Genomic DNA, 20,904 nt, shown 5'->3' with positions numbered 1-20,904 from the left:
TCAGGCTGGACCGACAGCCTCCAAAACAGAGAAACCCTGTCTCGTAAAACCAAAAAAAAAAAAAAAAAAAAAATTTACTTCCTACAAAACTCAGTTAACAGTTCCCAGCCCTTTGGAATACAACTTCAAAGTCTATGAGTAAACATAATTGACATTAATTCAGCCAATCAATACATGTGTGTGCATGCGAACATATACACACACACATTGTGTCTGTCCGTCCATCTGCCTGTCTGTCTTTTGGGTTTGTGTTTTGAGATAAAAGGTATTTTAACAGTGTCTAGCCTGAGCTTCAAACAAATTGAATCAATCCTCCTGCTTCAATCCTCCTGCGATAATAGTTATATGTTACTATGCTCGGCTCAAGTAATTAGTCATGAAGGCTTTAGAAACTTAGAATCCAGGATGAGGATTGGAGAGGTCTTTTTTTTAAGGGGGTGTACTTAGAAAATGATCCTTTAAAATACTGGGTTCATTTGAAAGACAATTTTATATTCAGTTATTTACTTTCAGCATTGATTTGTGCTTTGGGGCATTTGTAATTTATTTTAAAATAAGTTAGATTTAAAAGTCAAAGTTATACTGAGATAAGTTTTACAAGCCTACAAGCTGGGCACGGTATCACTCATCTTTAATCAAGAGCTCAGGAAAAAGAGGCAGGTGGATCTCTGTGAGCTTGAGGCCAGCCTGGTTTATATAGTGGCCAGCTGAGGTTACACAGTGAGATCTTGTTTTCTTTTGTTTAAGTGCTACAGTGGAAATAGTACCTAAAACTCCAGATCAATTATTTATTAGGTTCATATAATTATATCTTAAGTAATAAGACCATTAAATTAGCAGTTCAAAATATAGAATGATCTTGCCTTGTCCTCCTACAGCTGTATTTACACATAGTGAAAGGGTTTGCCCAGGTTTTTGCCACTTTCAATCTATTTCTTCTCCACTGTTACTAACCTGATTCAGCTGGTCACTATCAGCCCATGGGATTACTTCAGGTTCTGTTTGCTCTTCATTCTTATTTTTACTGATTCTTATCCATCCCTATAGCTGACTTGATCTTCTCAGAACCCAGAACAAATTATTCCTCCCTGCCAGGGCCCCCACTTCAAAATAAACTGACAAGTCCTGGCTCCTTATGGGCACTCTAACTTCGATTCTGATTCCACACAATCTTGTCTAGCTTACTGACCTACATGTCATCCTTTGAACTCACAAGGCCTGAGCTGGTTTCAGACATTTGAACTGGCTTTTCCCTTCCTGGAACATTATTCCCCAGGACATGTCCATGAGTTATCCTTTGTCTCATTCATTTCCCATTTACATTCTAGTAAAAAAAACAACACAACTCACCTATTTCCTTTTCTTTTTCTTCTTTTCTACATCTACTTACCAACTTCTAACATAAATAATTTATTATGTTAATTATTTATTGTCTATTTTCTTCTGCAATAATGTAAGGTCCTTAATACTTGTCTTCCTGTCTAATAAAACATTATATTTATGTCATGGCTATGAAAATATATTCTGGAGGCATAAGTATTGATATTAGCAAACTGGTTCCAAATGTCTTAGAGAAAACACGCTATCCCGTTGTAATTATAATTTGTCTGGATATAGCTTTCAATTTTAAGTTAATTTATAAGAATTGTTTAATCAGACACATATCTACCTGCAGTCATCTGGTGGATGTGAGGTAGAACCATACAGATCAAGACTCAAACTACGTAAGTATCTTAGAAAAAGGGAAAGACCTGCTTGGCATGTTTTTCCTGCTCTGTCCTAAATAATCTTAAAACAGATGGCAAAAGCTAAAATACCAAGTCTGCTACCATGGAAATCACTATTATAGCAGTCCATTCCAGAGCCCCACCTAGAAGATAAATGTTTGCCTCCTTTTTATTACAATATGAGTTGTCGACCTTTTCCTGTAAGTCCTACGAAAAGGTAGAGCAACTGTCAACACCATGGATGACAAAAAAAATCTAGAACACTAATTTGTACGCAACATCCCTAAAACATATTCAGAAATCAGCAACAGACACAAGGAGTTTAACACACTTTGCTATGCTTATGTTATTCTACATGCAAAATATACCGTTATCATATGTAAGTTATGGATCTTACTTTAATATTGCAAGCCTGCTCCATCAACCTTCTTGCATTCTCCTCTGCCCGGTATCTCTTTGGAAGCTGAACTCTGAAGAACTTCAAAGCGCCTTCAAAATCAGCCTGCAGGAGGTCTTCCTTTGAGGTCTGAAAAACAATCACCAGGACACATTACCACACTTCAGCTTGTGCACATTGTACAAATAAATGTGTTACAAAAAAAGAACGTTGATTTTCATGAATATACTGTTAGATGATACTTCTAGTATTTCTACTATTCAGAACATATTGCTATGCTACATGCTAAAATTATAAATCCTAAAGCAATGTAAGAGACAATTATTAACAAATTAACATTTAATTCAGACTACATGGATGTTATAATAGTGGATCCCAGTAAAGCTTACCAAGCTAGAAGAAAACAAACAAACAAAAACAAAGAAAAACAAAGACAGAAAGGAAGAAAAAGAAAATGAGTGAACTCTGGATTAATTTGTGACTTTACTTTGATAAGGATTTTAAAGATCACTAGAAATGTCATTGAAGACACAAACAAAGCAATAAAAGCCCATCAGAGTTACATAATAAACACCTAATGGGAAGATTGCTTCTCAACTAATGACAACAGCAGCTCAAGTGAAGAATACAAGAAACTGATCCAACAACTAAAGAATACCACTAACAAGTAAACGAAGCAAACCACTTAACTATTGACTTCTTACTAAAACTTGTTTCAAAATTCACTTTTTAAAAAGTCACCATGTGGAAATTAGTAAGAATATCTGCACATAGGAAAAAGACTGAAAGAAAAAGAAACAAAAATGTTTGCTTAGATAAAAGGATCATGGGTGGTTTTGTTCTCTAGATTTTGCAGTATTTTCTGCAATATTCTAGTAAAAGATTAAGAACAATTGTGACAAAATCTCTGATACACACTAAGGATTTAGGTAGAAGGGTACACAGAAATAAGTAAAAATGAAAATTAAATATTTTAGCCAGGAATTGGCACAGGCCTGAAATTCCAATACTAAGAAGTTTGAGGTAGGTAGGTTCACCATGAGCTTGAGGCCAGCTCATGGTGAGTTTCAGTACACTTATCTCAAAACATACAAACACACACACAATAAAATGTTTTAAAGATGTCATTTAATTCACATGTTTTCTCTCATATGTGAATATAAATTTTCAACCTTTAGATATGTGTGTTTTACCTGGAACACCCATAGCAGTTAGAAAACTAGTAAGAGACCATGGGGGAGGAGAGTTCTTTTAAGGGTAGGGAGTCAGAATACAGTAATATAAAGGGGGAAAGGAAAACACTGGAACAGGAAGGATCAAATAGGGGAGGGTGTGAGGTCAGGGTAGCAGAGTGAGTGCTAGCACTAAAGGCCATTTGAAAAGGCCTCATGGAAACTTAGCACTGCAGAAGCAACCTAAAATGAATACCTATACATATATTTAAAAAGTTTAAATAGAATCGTCCTAGAATGAGGGGACAATACCCCAATTAGGTACCACATGCTAGTGAACAAAAGCCCCAGTAGTAGTAATGGGTTACCTCTTTTTGAGTTGTTATCCAGTGTGGTTCAATGAACCCACAAACATTACAGGGTATTTCTACTGCTTTTGATAACCCTCCGGAACTTGTGAGTAAGACACCCTATTGCTGAATACACAACATGAGTAAGTCATAAAAGATGGAGAAATCAAGTGATAGCTTGATTACTTGATTTTCTAAACCTGCTCAAGACCCAATATCAAGCCTGGCCATTGAGCTCACATATATGGACAAAGGAATCGAGAATGAAGAATACTTTCTCTTCACACTTTGGACATTTAGTCAGGTGGGAATGGCAATGCAGACCAATACAGTTCTTGGAGGAAGCCACAGTTTCAAAGGCAATGCTTTGTATGTCTCCCCAGGAGGGTTGTGCTGAAGCCTGCCTCAGGTTGAGTCTCTATATAGCAGAAGTCAAGCCACTTGGTGGCTGTCCATTTCAAGACACTGTGGGCAGGCTGACAAGATGGCCCTATGGCTAAATCACTTGTTATATGTACTGGCCAGTTTTATGTCAACTTGACTGATATAAAATAGAATTATTTGAAAAATGGAAATGCCAACTGAAAATATATCTTCATAAGCTCTCTCAGCCTGGACACTTGGGGGAGGGCCTAGGCCCTGCTCTGAACGAAATGACAGATTCTGGAGATCCCCCATGGAGAGCCTCACCCTCCCTGGGGAATGGAGTGGGGATTGGGCAGAAGGCTGGGGGTAGGTAGGGGAAGAGGGGAAGGGAGGGAGCTGGGATTGATATGTGAAGCAAGCTTGTTTCTAATTTAAATTTTAAAAAAAGATTTGGCTATAGGATATTTTCTTAATTTGTGATTGATTGTGAACCCTGAGCTGGTGGTCTGAGTTTTGTAAGAAAACAGCCTAAGCAAACCAAGATGAGCAAGACAGTAAGCAGTACACCTCCATGGACTCTGCATCAGCTCCTACTTCGAGGTTCCTGCTCTGGTTTGAGTTCCTGTCCTTACTTCCTTGGATGATGACCAGCAATGTGGAAGTGTAAGCCAAATAAACCCTTTCCTCCCCAACTTCCTTTTTGGTAATATGTGTTTCATCATAGCAATAGTAATCCTAACTAGGACTCTGTGTAAGCCTGAAAACCATAGTTTAATTAATCTTTAGCACCCATGTAAAGGTGGAAGGAGAGAACAAACTTCACAAAATTATTCTCTGATGTCTATCTGTGCCTGTATATGTTCCCACCACACACACACACACACACACACACACACACACACACACACACACACACACAATGACGATGATGGCTATGACAATAAGAAAACATTATTAGCATTGGTTTGCCTAACTCAGTTGAAACCAAGAAGTAAACGAGCTATGACAACCACATAACAAGGAGGTCCAAGATTGGAAGTGTAGAATTGACGCCTCAATCTCTGGAAGGAACTTATGACATAAGTGGCATCAAATATTATTGCAAACATTAAATTCATTCTAATTTCAACTCTGGCTAACTTGTGATGTTGCCCACATTTTCCCACCTTGAAAATGAAGTAAGTTAAGGTATATAAATACATTATTAAGTCCAAAACAAACATAAGGAATAATGATTTGTTAAGTTAACTTTGCTATGCTCAAATATTCTTATATAATGGTATTTTGTGTGCCTACACTCACTGATAGTTTTAATTCCACAAAGAAAGCTAGTGGTTAGAGAAGGTTGTTCAGTGGTAAGAGTATTGAGAATGCAGACATGAAGACTTGAGCCTGACTCTTGGCACCCATGTAAAAAGCTGGCTATAACGAATGGCTCACACACCTACAACTACAGTGCTATGAGGGGTTAAAGACAGAAGGACTACTAAGGCTTGCTGACTGGCCCACCTAGCTCCAGGTTCAGTGAGGTGAAATAAGGTAGACAATGACAAAGGGGAACACCCCGGTGTTCTCCTCCACGGTGCACATGCATTAGTGAGCACATCTGCATACATGTGAGCCTGAACCTCTCTCTCTCTCTCTCTCTCTCTCTCTCTCTCTCTCTCTCTCTCTCTCTCTCTCTCTCTCTCTCATTCATTCATTATAAAAACATTCTATAGTCTCAGCTCTAATAATTCATATTTTTCTTTGGGATTTCAATAAAACTAATTTTACTGGGATGATAAAAAGATATGCCACTAAGCAAAGGGAACTTAAAAACCTCCATTGGGGGCCAAAGAGATGGCTCAGTGGTTGAGTACTTGTTGCTCTTGCAAAAGACTTGGGTTCTTTTCCTAGCACCAACATGGTGTTCACAATCACCTGTAACTCAAGTTCCAGAGAATGGATGGCTCTGCTAGCCAGTACTGCATGCATATGGCATGCAGACATACATACATGCAGAGCACTCAAACACATAAAATAAAGTGACAAATTAAAAATAAAAAAACTTGATCCTGTGTGTTCTAAAGACAACTTAAAGTCCTGCTTTGATTCCAAAGGGGTTTTCTTCAAATTTTCTATCTTTAAGAGACCTCTATTACTATTAAGTGTTCCCTCAAATGCCTTTGTAATGCCATAAGCAGGTTGTAAGCTTACAGGACTAACTCCCCATTTTCTGACAACTGTACCTAAGAGATTTTCCCTCTACAGCTAAGGCATAGACACTTTATACTTTGCAAATATTTGGAATTTATTTATCTATCTATTTATCTATTTATTTTGGTTTTTCAAGACAAGGTTTCTGTATATTGATTTGAGCCTGTCATGGAACTCTGTAGACTAGGCTGGCCTCCAACTCACAGAGATGCCCCTGCCTCTTTTTTTTTTTTCAAGACAGGGTTTCTCTGTATTGTTTTAGAGGCTGTCCTGGAACTTGCTCTGTAGACCAGGCTGTCCTCAAACTCACAGAGATCCGCCTGCCTCTGCCTCCCGGGTGCTGGGATTAAAGGCGTGCGCCACCAACGCCCGGCGCCCCTGCCTCTTTTTAAAAAGTTTTAATCTCTCTTCAGTGAGCAAACTTCATGGATATTAGAGACAGAGGTAAAAGGAGGAGACATCCTGTCTCTGGTAGTGTTTTACCTTTGCTTAAAACAAATATTTCAGAAGAGTCTACAAACTAAGAACATATTAGAACATATTTTGATAGCATAAGAAAATTCGTCAAAATGAAATATTGCAATTGTTACTAAATGGACAGCTGGAATATTTGCTTGAAGGCACATGTACACACACACACACACACACACACACACACACACACACACACCCTCTCAATCTTACTGGAAGTTCTTTGAACTCACTGTGGAGTGGACATATCCAGAATTTCAGAATTGAAGCTATAGCTGACACTAACATTAATATATAATGACATGCTAATAACTTCTCGTGTTACATGATTGCAAAAAGAAAAATCCTAGAGGGGGAAAAAAAGAATTCTGACTGTGAAGAGAGTAAAAGCATTTCCTCACCCTGCCAAAGTTCACTTGCAGCACACAACCTCTGGCCATAAGCCAACGCTGACACCACTTTGAAAGTGTTTTCCCACTGAAAAATTCAGTGTAAGAATAACACATTTTCAAGTGACTTCTTTCTTGCATTTCTTTTTTTAAAGAAGCAAATTGGGTGGAAATAGTTGTAACATCTGAGCTTTAGCTTCTAAGTACTCTTCAATTAAAATTCTTTCCTCAAGGTTTCTACTAAGTAACAACTTTTAGGTGAGTATTTAGGGGGAAACTTGCATGGTTCTTTTCTCCTCTTCACTGTTCTCATTCTAACTAGTCTTTTTCCTTTCAGTTATAATATTCAACAGGATTTCTAGTTACCCTCCCCCAACTTTTGTAGGCCTTTAGAAGGGGGAAATGTTGTTAAACTGATTTATAAGATGTTTACCATTGTCTGGGTATTTTAATTCCAATAAAGAAGCCTGTTGGATAAGTCATCACATGGAGTTAATGCATTGTGTTAATATCTAAAACAAAATACTTGTACCTGATCTATCAAGGGGAATTGTTCTTCACTGTATATACCTTGAGGGACAAGTAACACAGATTCGAAATGTGTAACCCCAGTTCAATCAATGGTCTCTTAGTCACACAAACCTCATGTTCTAGTTCTTTGATGGTCTTTCTGTGAAATGGGAACAACAAACAAAGCGCAGCGCTCAAATCTACAACTCTGCTTGGAAAAATCATACTTGCTTGGTTTTGTTTCTATTTTTTAAATGAGACACTTTGTAGCACGGCTGGCCTGGAACTCATATGTAGCACAAGCTGAGTGCCCAGATCACAGGCAAGCACAGCTATGCTTGGTTTTCACCTTTTGAAAAACTTACTTATAATGAAGAAATTTAGTGATATTTTAAAGTAAAATAAGGGATCCGTAATGTTTCTATGTGTTCATGTTTAAAACATGACTAAAAAGGCAGTGATGTCTTAAATGTCAGTCTTGTCCTCTTGAGTGGAAATGGAAACATAACGACACTTCATGTGGCAGAATGCCTCTTAGGACCACCTAAGCTGACCAGCCATCAATCCTGAACCATCAGTCAGTACAGCAACATATGCTGAGCACCCGAACCCACCCACCCATTCCTCAGTATATAAGATAAATTTGAGTGGTAACTTCTTGGATAGCAGACTCCAGTTCACAGCCACCATATTATATTAAATATAGATTTACCCAAATATAAGCCACATATTACCAGGATTCTATCAACAGTCTTTCGAGGATAACAGTGTACAATGAAGCCAGAGATTTCCAAATGACCACATACTCAGCTCAGTATATGCTGGTCACATGACATACAGCTAGCACTATTGGCTAGGCTCTAAAATATACAGGTCAAAATATCCTGAGGAAGCACCTACTTTGGATACCTCATTTGGCAACCAGATTTGTCCAGCTGCAACATAGAGACATATGTAACCTCACTATGATTTCAAGTTCGGAAACCCAGCTCACTGTGTATTTTATTGCCAATTAAATTTTTTAACTAGAAGTTTACATTTATCTCTAGTACAGATATAAGTATGAGACATCTTCTTAGCTATCATTTTTTGCTTTACTTCGAAACTCTGAAAATGTGAATGTCAAACAGGCTACACTAGATGACTGTGAAGTCACAATAGAAGCCCTCAAGTGGTGGTTAAGTAGTCCTTAAGATATGGAGATTTGTTATGCAAACACTCAGAGATACAAGGAAATTGTTTAAATGTATATTAGCAATTCCTAGTGTCCAGATTTCCAAACTTAAAAATAAAACAAAACTAGTTTCTAATATAGTATGATCTTTCAGTTTTTCCCTTTAAATTAAACCGTGAATCAGGAAAGCAATGGTTTCACTGAGGCACTGAAACATATGTACATACTCAGCTTTTAAAAATTCTTCACTACATGGAAAAGGAATTGTTATGTTTTTCAAATAACCTCCCTATAATTGTATCCTGCTCATCACACCTAACTTCATCCTACAATGATGAACAGACTTTTTTCATGGTGGGAAATTTCTCATACACATGGCTACAGAATGTCTGTTATGATCAGACAGAAGAAATGGAGGAAGAGATGTGAGGACTAAATACAGTCTAGTAAATATTGTGCTGAAAAGATATGCATCTTAGAGAACCATATGAATCTGGAATAGCATTAAAACTCCATCCTATAAAACAGACAAAGCTGGGTTATTTTTTTTTTCAATTATCAAATGATGGTATAGGACTACTGTGGACCAATTATATCACCCAACAGTTGCTAGGCACAGCTCTGGAACCACTGAAGAGAAACCCTGCCATAGCAATTGTGGGTATTTAATTTTAACCCTTGGTAGGAAATAAGGAAAGATGATTTTTCTCTTGTTCAGGAAATCAAATAACAAACAAGCCATACTTCTCAGACTCACAGAACAGAACCAGTAGCTGTCTGTTGTTTTATAGAAATACAGCTCAATCACCCCAGGAGAGAAACCTGCCATTTCCTACCCAAGGATTTTTAGGTAATAAATCCTCATTGCCCAAATCCAATTGGCAATCATGTGTGTGTTGGGGGGGTGGGGTTGAAAAGCCAGCCACACATAGTCTAGATAGATGGCTATTTCTGTTGTAAAATTTAACCCTTTAGGGATACAGTGAACAGAATACCCACATCAAGTTTTGGGGCTTTCTGCTTCATTGCTGAGCCTCGCAGCCTGCAAATCTGTTTTTCCCCTTGTCACAGAAATAGTGCCACTGTTGTGACACTGGACTCTGAGGAAACAGCCATAATTTCTTATAGTCAATTAAGGAGTGGCATGGTCCAGCCTTCAAGGAAGCTACACAGCAGTGGCCACTCAGCCTTTCCTTCTCAGTAGAAAAGGTTGAAAGGGAAGAAAGCAGGGACCCACAAGCCTCCAGAGTGACATTCTCACAGAGGACTACACACATTCTCTACAGATGAAGTTCAATGAAAACAAGCTCACCGCCAGAAGCCGAGGCACAAACAGCCGATGCCCCATCCCCAGAAGTTCCAGCACCCGACATGCATACTCATTCACCAGCTTGCTCCTCTCGTCGTGCATGTCCTGGGACTTCCTGACAGGAGGTGTGAGCTTAGCAGCTGGGGCTGGGCAGGGCACCCCTTCTTCCATGAGCAGTAAATAGGGATCCAGAGTGAGAAAGCTGGAGCTCTCATCCACAATCCTAACAACTGCAGTGAGGGGAGCCAGCCTATGACTCCCCAGGAGGATGCACAAGATGGTCTATGACGGGAACTGTCAGCTAATGTCGCCACAAGAAAAACATTTCGGCTAAATTATTAACTCTGCATAAGCCCTGGAGTAGACTGGAGAATGAAATCAAAGGCTGATGTAAATAAAAAATGGCAAAAGCAGTAGAATCCCAGAAAAATGGCCAGGAGCGGAGCAGGAAGAGTTCAGATGCATATGTAAAGATGGGCAAGCTGCTCAGAGTGCTCTAGCATGTATGACTCGTGTGTGTGTGTGTGAGAGAGAGAGAGAGAGAGAGAGAGAGAGAGAGAGAGAGAGAGAGAGAGAGAGAGAGAGAATATCTGTGTATGAGCAGGCGGCAGTAGCAGTAGCCAGGAAGCCAGGGCAGTTGTGAAGCTGCAAGGAGAAAAGGATGAGCTCATTGCAATCCGTGATTCCTGACAAGCAGCCTGCTGCTGTGGCTGCCACTGCCGCTGCTGCTGCCCCGTTACTGCTGCTGCTGCCACCGTGCTGCCTCTAGCTGTGAATCAGTAATGAAGGGGTAAGAAAGGAAGGGGAGCGAGCAGAGGGGGGAGGTAGGTGAATGAGCATGCAGAGTGAGTCTCAGGGGAGAATGCTGTAATAAGAAGCCAATGGCGAGCCATTGGACAGATAGGCTTTCCCTTCCCAGTCCACCTTCAATCAGGGTTAGTCTGACAGTTTATGCTGTTGAATCCCAAATGCACAGACCGATGAACTAGCTTCTCCTTACATGTGACGCTCACAGGAAAACCAGACAGACAGACAGACAGACAGACAGACAGACAGACAGCTAAAAGGCTGATCCTATTCATTGCTTTCTAGCAAGAACAGAGAGAAACCTGATCTTATTCTGTGTTTAAAATGGGAAGATCCAACCCTTGTCATGTTACCCAAATCTCCAGACAAGATCAGTGTTAGGGTAAAATGACAGACTCTAAACAGAGGAGCATGCACCAGCATTCAGTTAAGTGACACACCCTCAAGCTGGAGAGTTTATGAAAATACTGTGACTTTTTGTAATTACAGGCTATCCAGAAGCAACACAGCACCTTGGGAGGGCTGGTCACATTTATATACATGTAATATGCTAAAACAAAAAACCTACAGTGTAATACTAAAAGTATTATTTAGAAATAATTAAAGTTGAAATTCTTAGAACAAAATAACTTTCATATGCCACAGACCTTAATAAATAGCAGTTCAACACAGCAATTTAATCCTGATGTTTTATCAGACAAAACAAAATACAGTTTTGACCATCTCTGATCAAATAAAATTTTTCCCCTAAGAGGCTGCTAATATTAGGAATTAACCATGGTTTAAAATTTGTAAATCTCCAAGCCAGGCTTTTAATCCTAGCACTCAGGAGGAAGAAGCAGGTAAATCTCTTGAGTTTGAGGCCAGCCTATCACACAAGAGCTGCAAATCTGGAAGTAATCAAATAAAAATTTACTTACTGACATGTATTTGTAATCCAAATAAAAGAGAGAAAATAACGATGGTAATTATATTACAGGGAAAACAAGAAGGGATCTATTGCCTCCTTCAACAAAATGTTGTTTGATTTGTTTCCAAAATCTTAAGCAAAGAAAACTAAAAACAAAAAAATAAACAAAACAAATCCTAAGGTTCCACTGGGAATGGTGATACACATCTATAATTCTAGCACTTGAGAATCGGGAGGATCACAAATTCAAGGCCAGCCTGGGCTACACAGCAAAACCCTGACTCACAAACATAGGGCTGATAATGTACTGCTGTGGTAAAAGACTTGCCTGACATGTACAAGGCTTTTTGTTTACACACTATGTATGTAATAACAATTAATGAAAAAAGAGACTCTGAGTTTGAAAGAGAGGAAGAAGAGATATAGGGATGTTTGAAGGGATGAAAAGTAGTAAATTATATAATCAACCATAATCTCAGGAATTAAATAATAAAAATTCATATAAACAGAATTTTATTATTTTTTTATTTTTATTTTATTTTTTTTGGTTTTTCGAGACAGGGTTTCTCTGTGGCTTTGGAGGCTGTCCTGGAACTAGCTCTTGTAGACCAGGCTGGCCTCGAACTCACAGAGATCCGCCTGCTTCTGCCTCCCGAGTGCTGGGATTAAAGGCATGCGCCACCAACGCCCGGCTTCAGAAAATTTTTTAAAGTACAAATTTTAAAATGCAAATTATTGGATCTAGTGTATGTGGTGTGTGTGTGTGTGTGTGTGTGTGTGTGTGTGTGTATGTGTGTGTGTGTTTGTGTGTATTTTAGCTTTTAAGGTTTAGAGGAAACCTTTACTGGGCTGCCTAGGAAGGGACACATTGTGATGGAACTAGGAGACAAGGAAGAAGTTCTTGGCCTCCCCCGCTCCACAAACACACACACACATAAACACACACACACACACACACAGAGTGTCTTAGTTTTACCATGTCTACACCCATGTGCCTGAAAAAACAGTAAGCCAGTACTCCTGAAGGTGAATGTGAAGAACACTGTCACACACAGTTCAGAACCCAGAAACTTTGTGGCGCAGAGTAAGAATAATTCAGTGACTTCTTAGCTTACAGAACTTTTTTTGGAAAAGGAGTCTTACATGTCCCAGGTTACCTTTGAACCCTCTCTATGTGTATGCTGGCCTTGACCTTTTGCTCCTCTTGCTTCTGCCTTCATGTTCTAGAACTATAGATGTATGCCACCATGCCAGGCTTATTCATCTAATCGTTCTTATAAAGGATATGGAGACATTTCAACTCAAATGACTTGGTATCAAAGAATACTTCGGACATTTAAGATTTTCCCATTTAAACTAGAAATGATAAATTTCTTCCCCCAAAAGATTCTGGTTTAAAAAAAAGTAAAAAGTAAATCAAATCACTGTAGAACTCTATGGTTTGGATCTGGTGCTTATAAAGTAAATTTTAAGTAGTAAGTTCAATAATTAAAGTATAGCATCAGCAAGCAAAGTGCTTAAAATATTTTAGTACATTTGATGAAAACTACATAAGAGTCATTCTAACAGATGGTTATAGATCTTAGTTTCCCAAATTTCCTTACCATGCTGCTCCTCAGAAACCCACTATTATTGCCTTCAGTTAATAATTTTGTCTTAGTCCTATTTTCAGTTGTCCTTTCAGACAAAAATCTTTGTCAATATTAAGAAAAATAACTATTCTAGAACATCATTCAGGTAAGTGGAAGATTGGATTCTGGGAATTTTTAAAGCAAATAGAAGAACAATAGTCATCTCAGAATTTCTTCTTCTGTCTTCCAAGCCCACAATACTTCACTTACTGCTCAAGCGAGTCAGTAACAAAATACAGAACATTTTATTAAGAAAAAAGATTTGAATTTTATATAGTTGTTCAAAAACTTGGAATAGCAACTTCTATATTAACTAGTTCATAATAAATGATTTCTTAAATTTTCTTATATTACCATAATAGAGGTTTTTCTTCTTTTTTAAATTCTAAGAAATATCCTCATGATAACAAGGGAGTTTGGATTAATTATTCACAGAAAAGGAAAACCTTTATCCATCTAGATTCTCTGCTAAAGTTCTGCAAATAAATCTGACCACAGGCAGGACAACACAAGTTCAACATTTGCAGGGTATGGACACATGGATGCACTGAGGAATAAGGTGCTCAGAAGAGTGGAAGAGTGGCAGATCCTGGTCTTGCATACCATCTTCACAAAGAGCAAATTTGTTTTTCAGAGAAATAACAAGGTAAAGGAACAGCACATTGAGCTCCTGGGTGACAAATTGCAGGATGGTAAACATATAGAGAAACTAATGTAGGTAAATGTACTTAGAAGGCTTTTAAATACACTCCATACTGTAAATGGTCCATGTCATCTCATCTCCATCCCTAACGTTGCTAGCTCCTTCCTGATATAGGGAATGGCAAGAATAGCTTCACAAGGGGCATTTATGCTCCTCTTTTAGGCAAAGAGTTTGTCTTACATCTGCCTTTCACATCTAGCTCAAAGAATCCTCATGTCAGAATCATATGTTTGAATGTGGTACTCTCTAACTCCTTTGAGAGGGGAATAAGGGAGAGGGCCAGCAATGGTCCCAAAGCCATAGTGCAATGACTAGAAGTGTTATTTTCTGGTCTGCTGGAAAGCAAGTGGTCAGTAATACAGTGATCTGAATGAAAATGGCCTCCACAGGCTCATAGGGAGTGGCATTATTGGAGGCATGGCTTTGTTGAAGGAAGTGTGCCACTGGGGGTGGGGTTTGAAGTTTCAAAAACTCAAGCCAGGCCCAGTATCTCATTCTCTCCTCCTGCCGCCTACCTATCCTGACTTAGAACTCTCAGCTACTTCTCCAATACCATGTCTGCCTGCATGACACCATGATTCCTGCCATGGAGATGAACTGAAAGTCAGCCTGATTAAATGTTTTCCTTTATAAGAGTCATGATGTCTCTTCACAGAAATAAAATCCTGAGATAAGTGGTGAAGTCCTAATTAGAATCTTGTACTTGATAGTGCTCTGTATGAGCCATTCTGCTATGTCATGACTGCCAGACATGCTCAGGACATAAAAAGATTTACATTATAAAATGAAAAGCATACTTGACTGAATTCACAGGCCTACAATTGTGAACATGAAATTAAAGAAAAATTTAGGTTATTAAAAAAGAAAATGTTAGGTTATTATTTTGTTGGTTATAAAAATGAAAAAGCATCCCTTACTTTCATGTATCCAAAGAGGAAGATACAACAGGGTTTATCAAACACACACACACACACACACACACACACACACACACACACAAAACCCAACATCAAACAAACAAACAAAAACACTGTATACTATTAAGTAGGTATGCCTTTGTTGTCTACAATAGATGGAAACAGAAATAGGCTAGTGGGACTGGTCTAATCCTTCAGAGGTAAGTACTGAAATTAAATATATCTCTAAGAACACAACAATAAGGTACTGATTATTACACCATCTTTTAGTTACATTTATAGTAGCAGCAGCAGCAGCACCATCACTTTATTGTAGTACAGGGCATGAAACCCAGAGCTGGTCAAGCCATGTCTCCAACTCTTGATTATATTTATTTATTCTCTCTCTCTCTCTCTCTCTCTCTCTCTCTCTCTCTCTCTCTCTCTCTCTCTCTTCTCTCTCTCTCTCTCTCTCCCTCCCTCCTTCCCCCCCCCCTCTCTCCTCAACACTCTTTTAGTCTCAATAATATGGTAACATCAACTACTGGGCCAAAATGCTATGAAAATGTATTAAGTTACATATATAAAAGAATCTTTTATAGAACACAGCACATGATGGGTACTTATTAGTTAGTAGTTTTCTTCATTCTTACTCAGGAGTCATAACAGAGGAGAAAATGTTCTAAGTGCTGTGTTTATTTGGATTAGGATTAAGAAAGGTAAAGAGAACTCCAGGCATATTTAAGAGTAGAAAAAGAGCCCACAAAAGACTGATAAAATATTGCCAGACTACCTGTGCCTTTGGCTCACTCTGAAGACACATACTGACCACCCTTGTTTTGTCTACATTATGGGAAGTAAAGGTGCCATAGCATTATTCTTTAGCTATTTCTCTTTTGTCTGACTGCTTTTTTAAAAGATGATTTCTTCAGAAATTGACAATTTCCTGAGATCCAAAAATCAGATCAAAGGTCAAAGATGACACCCTGAGGAGTCCTTGTCTCTCAACATTGTAAAAACCCACACAATCAGCACTGTTCTTCCATTCAAGTCTTAATTCCACCCAACATTGAGCTACATGCGTCTGGTGTAAGAAGACGGATCAGATGCTGCTTACAATTGCATGGATTATTCAAGTACTTGACAAGAAGGCATAAATTAAATGTTATGAGATTGAGCTTACAAGTCATCTCACAGGGAAATGAGTCTCATTATTTTACATTTCTAACTCATATATCAAAGAAATTGAGCAGAAAATAAATGATAAAACATAATGAACTGGCACTGTGGTAGGCGATTAAAGTTACAAATCCATAGGAATTTGAAAGAAAAAGGGATTCCTTAGAAATTTTGTGGGCTTGACTATGTGGCTTTTGTGTGTGTGTGTGTGTGTGTGTTTTCTTTTTCAGGAATCTCTGACCTCTTGTAAGACAAGGCAAAATGATGAAGGATGCTATTATATTGTTAATGTTTTTGCTTGTTTTAAGCAGAAGAGAATGGTGCCCTCCCCAAAGCAACTTGAGAATACTCTGGATGAACTTGACACATCCATCTTCAGTGTGATGTCTTGACTAATGGAAGAACTGCCCTATAGCTTCTTTTTGAAAGACACTTGACTTGTCTCTGCTCCAAACATTTGCACTGACAGGTAGCTCAGGAGGCAGCCATTTTATTACTATACTTTTCATCTGTTAGAAGAGCAATGTAGAGTTACAAATATGAAACTTGTAGTTAGTCGTCGCATATATATATATATATATACACACACACACATATATATGCACACACACATATATATACACTAAGATATCAATGGTATACACAAAATTGTAGATAATGTATATAACTTGATGTATGTGATAATTTTATGTCACCTAGACACAAGCTAGAGTTATTTGGAAGAGGGAGCCTAATTAGAAAATATGCCTATACATATTGTGGATAAGACTGGTACATTTTCTTGATTGATGATTGATATGGAAAGGGACCAGCTGGTGGTGCCACCTGATACAAATGGTCATGGGTACTTTAAGAAAGCAGGCCGAGAAAGCCATGAGGAGCAAGTCAATAAGCAGCACCCCTCCGTGGCCTCTGCATCAGCTCTTGCCTCCAGGGTTTTGAGTTCCTGCCTTGACTTTCTTAAATAATAGACTAGGAGATATAAGTGCAAGAGAAATAAATCCTTTCTTCCCCATGCTTTAGGTCATGGTATTTTATCACAGTATTAGGTACTTGAAGGAATACAATATATCTGGCCATAAATGTATCTCTCTAAAACAATTATTACTATCAACATCATAAACTTACCCATCTCTCAAAATTTCTTTTTGTACTAGTCTTCTTTTGGTTAGAGCCTTTAATATGAGATCCATTACAGTAAAGTGTCTTATATGAGAGGGTAAGTCTACACCATACACCATGTGACATTAATTACACTATCTGAAGACAGACTTAATTTCTTTTCTGTAAGTTAATCTTCCCTGATTCTTACTGGGTCACCTGTGGGCTGATTTTGTGACCATTATTGACAGTCCTTGACCTGCTGCCTCAGGTATACAGGTGTTTAGATGATGTCTTTCAATACAGTGCTGCCCACTGTATTGAGTATATTGAAAAAAATACTCTAGATCTTACAAAAGAGTTATAAAAGACGATGTCTTGGGCTCATATATTTTTATTGATGAAGAAATCACGATAACAGATAAGTGACTGGTCACAAGCATGAAATCTGCAGGAAGACAAGATACAAGAGTACATATATGCAGCAGGAAATTCAGTATTTCCTGCATTTGTTATCTTTCAATTAGCTTGTTTAAAAAATGTTTTATTACAATTATTCTTTACCTGCATAGAATTGATCTAGGACTTGTACCTGCCGTCTGCTCAGAAAGAATCTAAGATTGATAACTGTTGGGTGGTTGAAGGAGCCTGGGTGGAGGAGATCCACTACCTGCCTCAGAATAGTCACTTTAAGAAATATACTTTTGATAATACAGTACATCTAAGTTTTAAGTGATAGTCTTCATAGGCTTGGAAGCTCTGCCAAAGTCCATTCACACAAGAGTTTCTTTCTTGAAACCATGCTCTGACATAATTATGAAATGGAACACTATCTCAGTTTTTTAAAATTATGTTTCCTGGGAAATGTATATAAATCTGGTATTTATTTTCATGCTTGAGCATAAGGTACAAACATATGTTATAAGAGGTTTTTAAAAATTAAAATTGATCAGATTAAAATGCCATAGAATCTAGGCTAGTCTGTGATCCTCTAAGCTAGACTAGCATTTCCTTCTTACTTTAATGCATGTGTTTTGTAACTGTGTAAAATAATGAGCATTGTACTAATCTTGTAAATTATTATTTGCTTCAACCTTTTCTGGTTCATCTCCAAGTATCCATTACACCAGCAATCTCTGATATCGTTCATGCTGCATAGAAAGCCAGAGCTAGTTTAACAGCTGTCACAATGAAAAATAATATTTTCAGTAAGGGAGTTATATGGGTCAACTCCTGTATTACAAGTGAATTTGTTTCTGCAAAATGAACATGTCAAGATGGAGACCTTCATTTTTTAAAGTGGACAAGTCCAAGTTGTAATAGAGTGTACAGCCCCTTTATATGCCACCCTACCAACACATATTCACTCACAGCTTCAAATGGAGTCACTAGAATTCGGAGCTAGCAAAAAGACAAAAAAAATACAGTAAGAGTAGAGGTGAATTTTCTTTTATGTTGGTGATGACTTCCTGGTCCTTCCTTGTGAGTATAGCAGCTGTCCACACTCAGTGTTGACACAGCTTATGTCACATAAATATAGTTTACACATGAGTACAGAGGACATGGGGGCCTTTCCTACTTGATGGGCTCTTTTATTTATGACAGGCTCCCCTCACCTTCCCCCAAGTAGGGTTTAATATAGCAACTTGTGCATCAAGTAACTAAAAGTATAGATACCTTTTATTCTTTTTCCCTTGGGGAATTATTAATGGTAATGAACTATTCCACAGAATTGATATGTATCAATACATTTACTTTGAATAATTAACTGTGCCCATTTCACTCATAGATTATCTGAGCTTACAAACATTAAATGGTTTGACTGAAGTCATGTAGGTAGTGATGAGGTTCAGGTTATGTTAGCAAAAATATGAAATTTAGACTGAAGTATTATGAGACATCTGGAAGATGTTTTGACATCTTGGAGCAAGTTAACATTCCCACCAGTTGGTTCTTTTATCCCCCGCCTTAGTTTTTTAGGAAAGAGTTTTTCTGTGTAACAAGAAATGGCTGTCCTGAAACTCACTATGCAGACCAGGCTGGCCTAGAACTCACAGAGATCCACCTGACTCTGCTTCCCCAGGGCTGAGATTAAAGGTGTGTGCCACCACCACCCAGCCAAGGGGTCCTTTCTAAGAATGGAACATTGCATCACTACTGTACAGCTGGGGATGCTTACACAGCCTACTGAATGGGCCTTGCTAAATTTTTCTTGAATTTACCAGTCTTAGTTCATACCTTTTTCCTGGTGAATTTTTCTTTAGCTCTCCATTGCTCATCAAATTCAGTATGAGAATGCTTGAATTTAAGCATTCCTTTGAGTTCTCACTTCCTTATAAATGATCCCATGTGACAAACATTTACATGTTTTTCTGGTGTTGCTACAATTGATGCAAGGCTGAGAAACAGTGCTTTCTCTTTTTTATCTTTTCTTGCATGTTCCTGATCCAAGAATTTAGAATGGTAAGAGGAAAGTTGCTTCTCCTCTCATGTAAACAAACAATAGCTGCAATTAAAGCAAACAGTGTTTGACATTTATTTTGAGTTGTTCAAATAATGAAGGAAGTAGAGTTAAACAGGTTGGATCCAAGAAAGTTGTTTGGTGGACTTAACAGTTATAAAATATTGAGGGACTATGGTATCTTGGCTCTGAAAGACATGACAAGTGCATCAGAGCAAAGTTAAGACTATGTCAAGGAGCAATGTCTGCATCACGGTGATCCTAACCTCACCCCCATCCCACCCTGCTATTAAGACTTAACTTAAAATGTTAAATAATAGGATTCCTTTTGGAAAATTTTCCCTAATCTACAGTTTTAGAGAAGAGTTTTTCAATATTTGGACTTAGGACCATTGGATTTTTTTAAACTTCCAGGGCCACACAAGATCTACTGAGTAAACTCTCTGAGAATGGAGTACAGGACTTATTTTTCTTTAAATGCTCCCAGGTAAATATCCTTTTTTTTTCTTCAGACAGTCTTACTGTACAGCCCAGGCTTGTTTGGAACTAGCTCTAGTGAACTGTTCACTGTTGGTTTAGAACTTCCAGTTCTCTTTCTTGGGTTTTCTGAGTGCTCAGATTCAAGTGGACTTAAAAGCCACTGATTAAAGAAAAAAAATCAATATGCGACTTCATAGGATTCCACCCAGATATAAAGAATATATTAAAATTTTGGTGGTTTTTTTGGAGGGGGTGGTTTTGAGACAGGGTTTCTCTGTAGCATTGGAACCTGTCCTCCAAAAGTTGAGTCTGGACTCAAACTCACAGAGATCTCCCTGCCTCTGCCTCCTGAATGCTAAGATTAAAGCCATGCATCACCACTGCCTAGTTAATTCTGTTTGTTTGTTTTTGGTGTTTTGAGACAGGGTTTCTCTGTGTTGTACTGCCTAGCCTGGAACTGGCTCTGTAGACCAGGCTGGCCTCAAATTCACAGAGACCTGCCTGCCTCTGCCTCCTGAGGGCTGGGATTAAAGGCATGTGTTACCATGGCCAGTTAAGAATATATTAAAAAAATTTTAAAGCTGAGGAAGCCCCATTTTATAAGAATGATCAGGCCTATTCTCACATACTTACAGTCATCCTACTGGGACTCCGTAGATTCCAAGCTTCCCA

The 20,904-nt window shown here is 38.3% G+C and overlaps 1 protein-coding gene across 4 annotated transcripts in view; it reads right to left on the bottom strand.

Annotated features, from left to right (window-relative positions):
- Window positions 1-20,904, bottom strand: part of Rabgap1l (RAB GTPase activating protein 1 like) — a 508,921-nt gene that overhangs the window by 116,383 nt on the left and 371,634 nt on the right. For 3 of the 4 annotated variants that reach the window (XM_040737898.1, XM_040737899.1, XM_040737900.1), the window contains one exon: window positions 2,125-2,253. In XM_040737898.1, coding sequence (XP_040593832.1) covers window positions 2,125-2,253 — 129 coding nt within the window. Of the gene's footprint in view, window positions 1-2,124; window positions 2,254-10,067; window positions 10,968-20,904 lie in introns of those variants that run through there. The other variant, XM_040737901.1, reaches the window with a different exon arrangement.

Source organism: Mesocricetus auratus, unplaced genomic scaffold (genome assembly GCF_017639785.1).
Source record: "Mesocricetus auratus isolate SY011 unplaced genomic scaffold, BCM_Maur_2.0 Super-Scaffold_100676, whole genome shotgun sequence".
NCBI classification, from domain to species: domain Eukaryota; kingdom Metazoa; phylum Chordata; class Mammalia; order Rodentia; family Cricetidae; genus Mesocricetus; species Mesocricetus auratus.
Note: the sequence above shows the minus strand (reverse complement) of the source record. Positions and strands in the feature narration are given on the sequence as shown.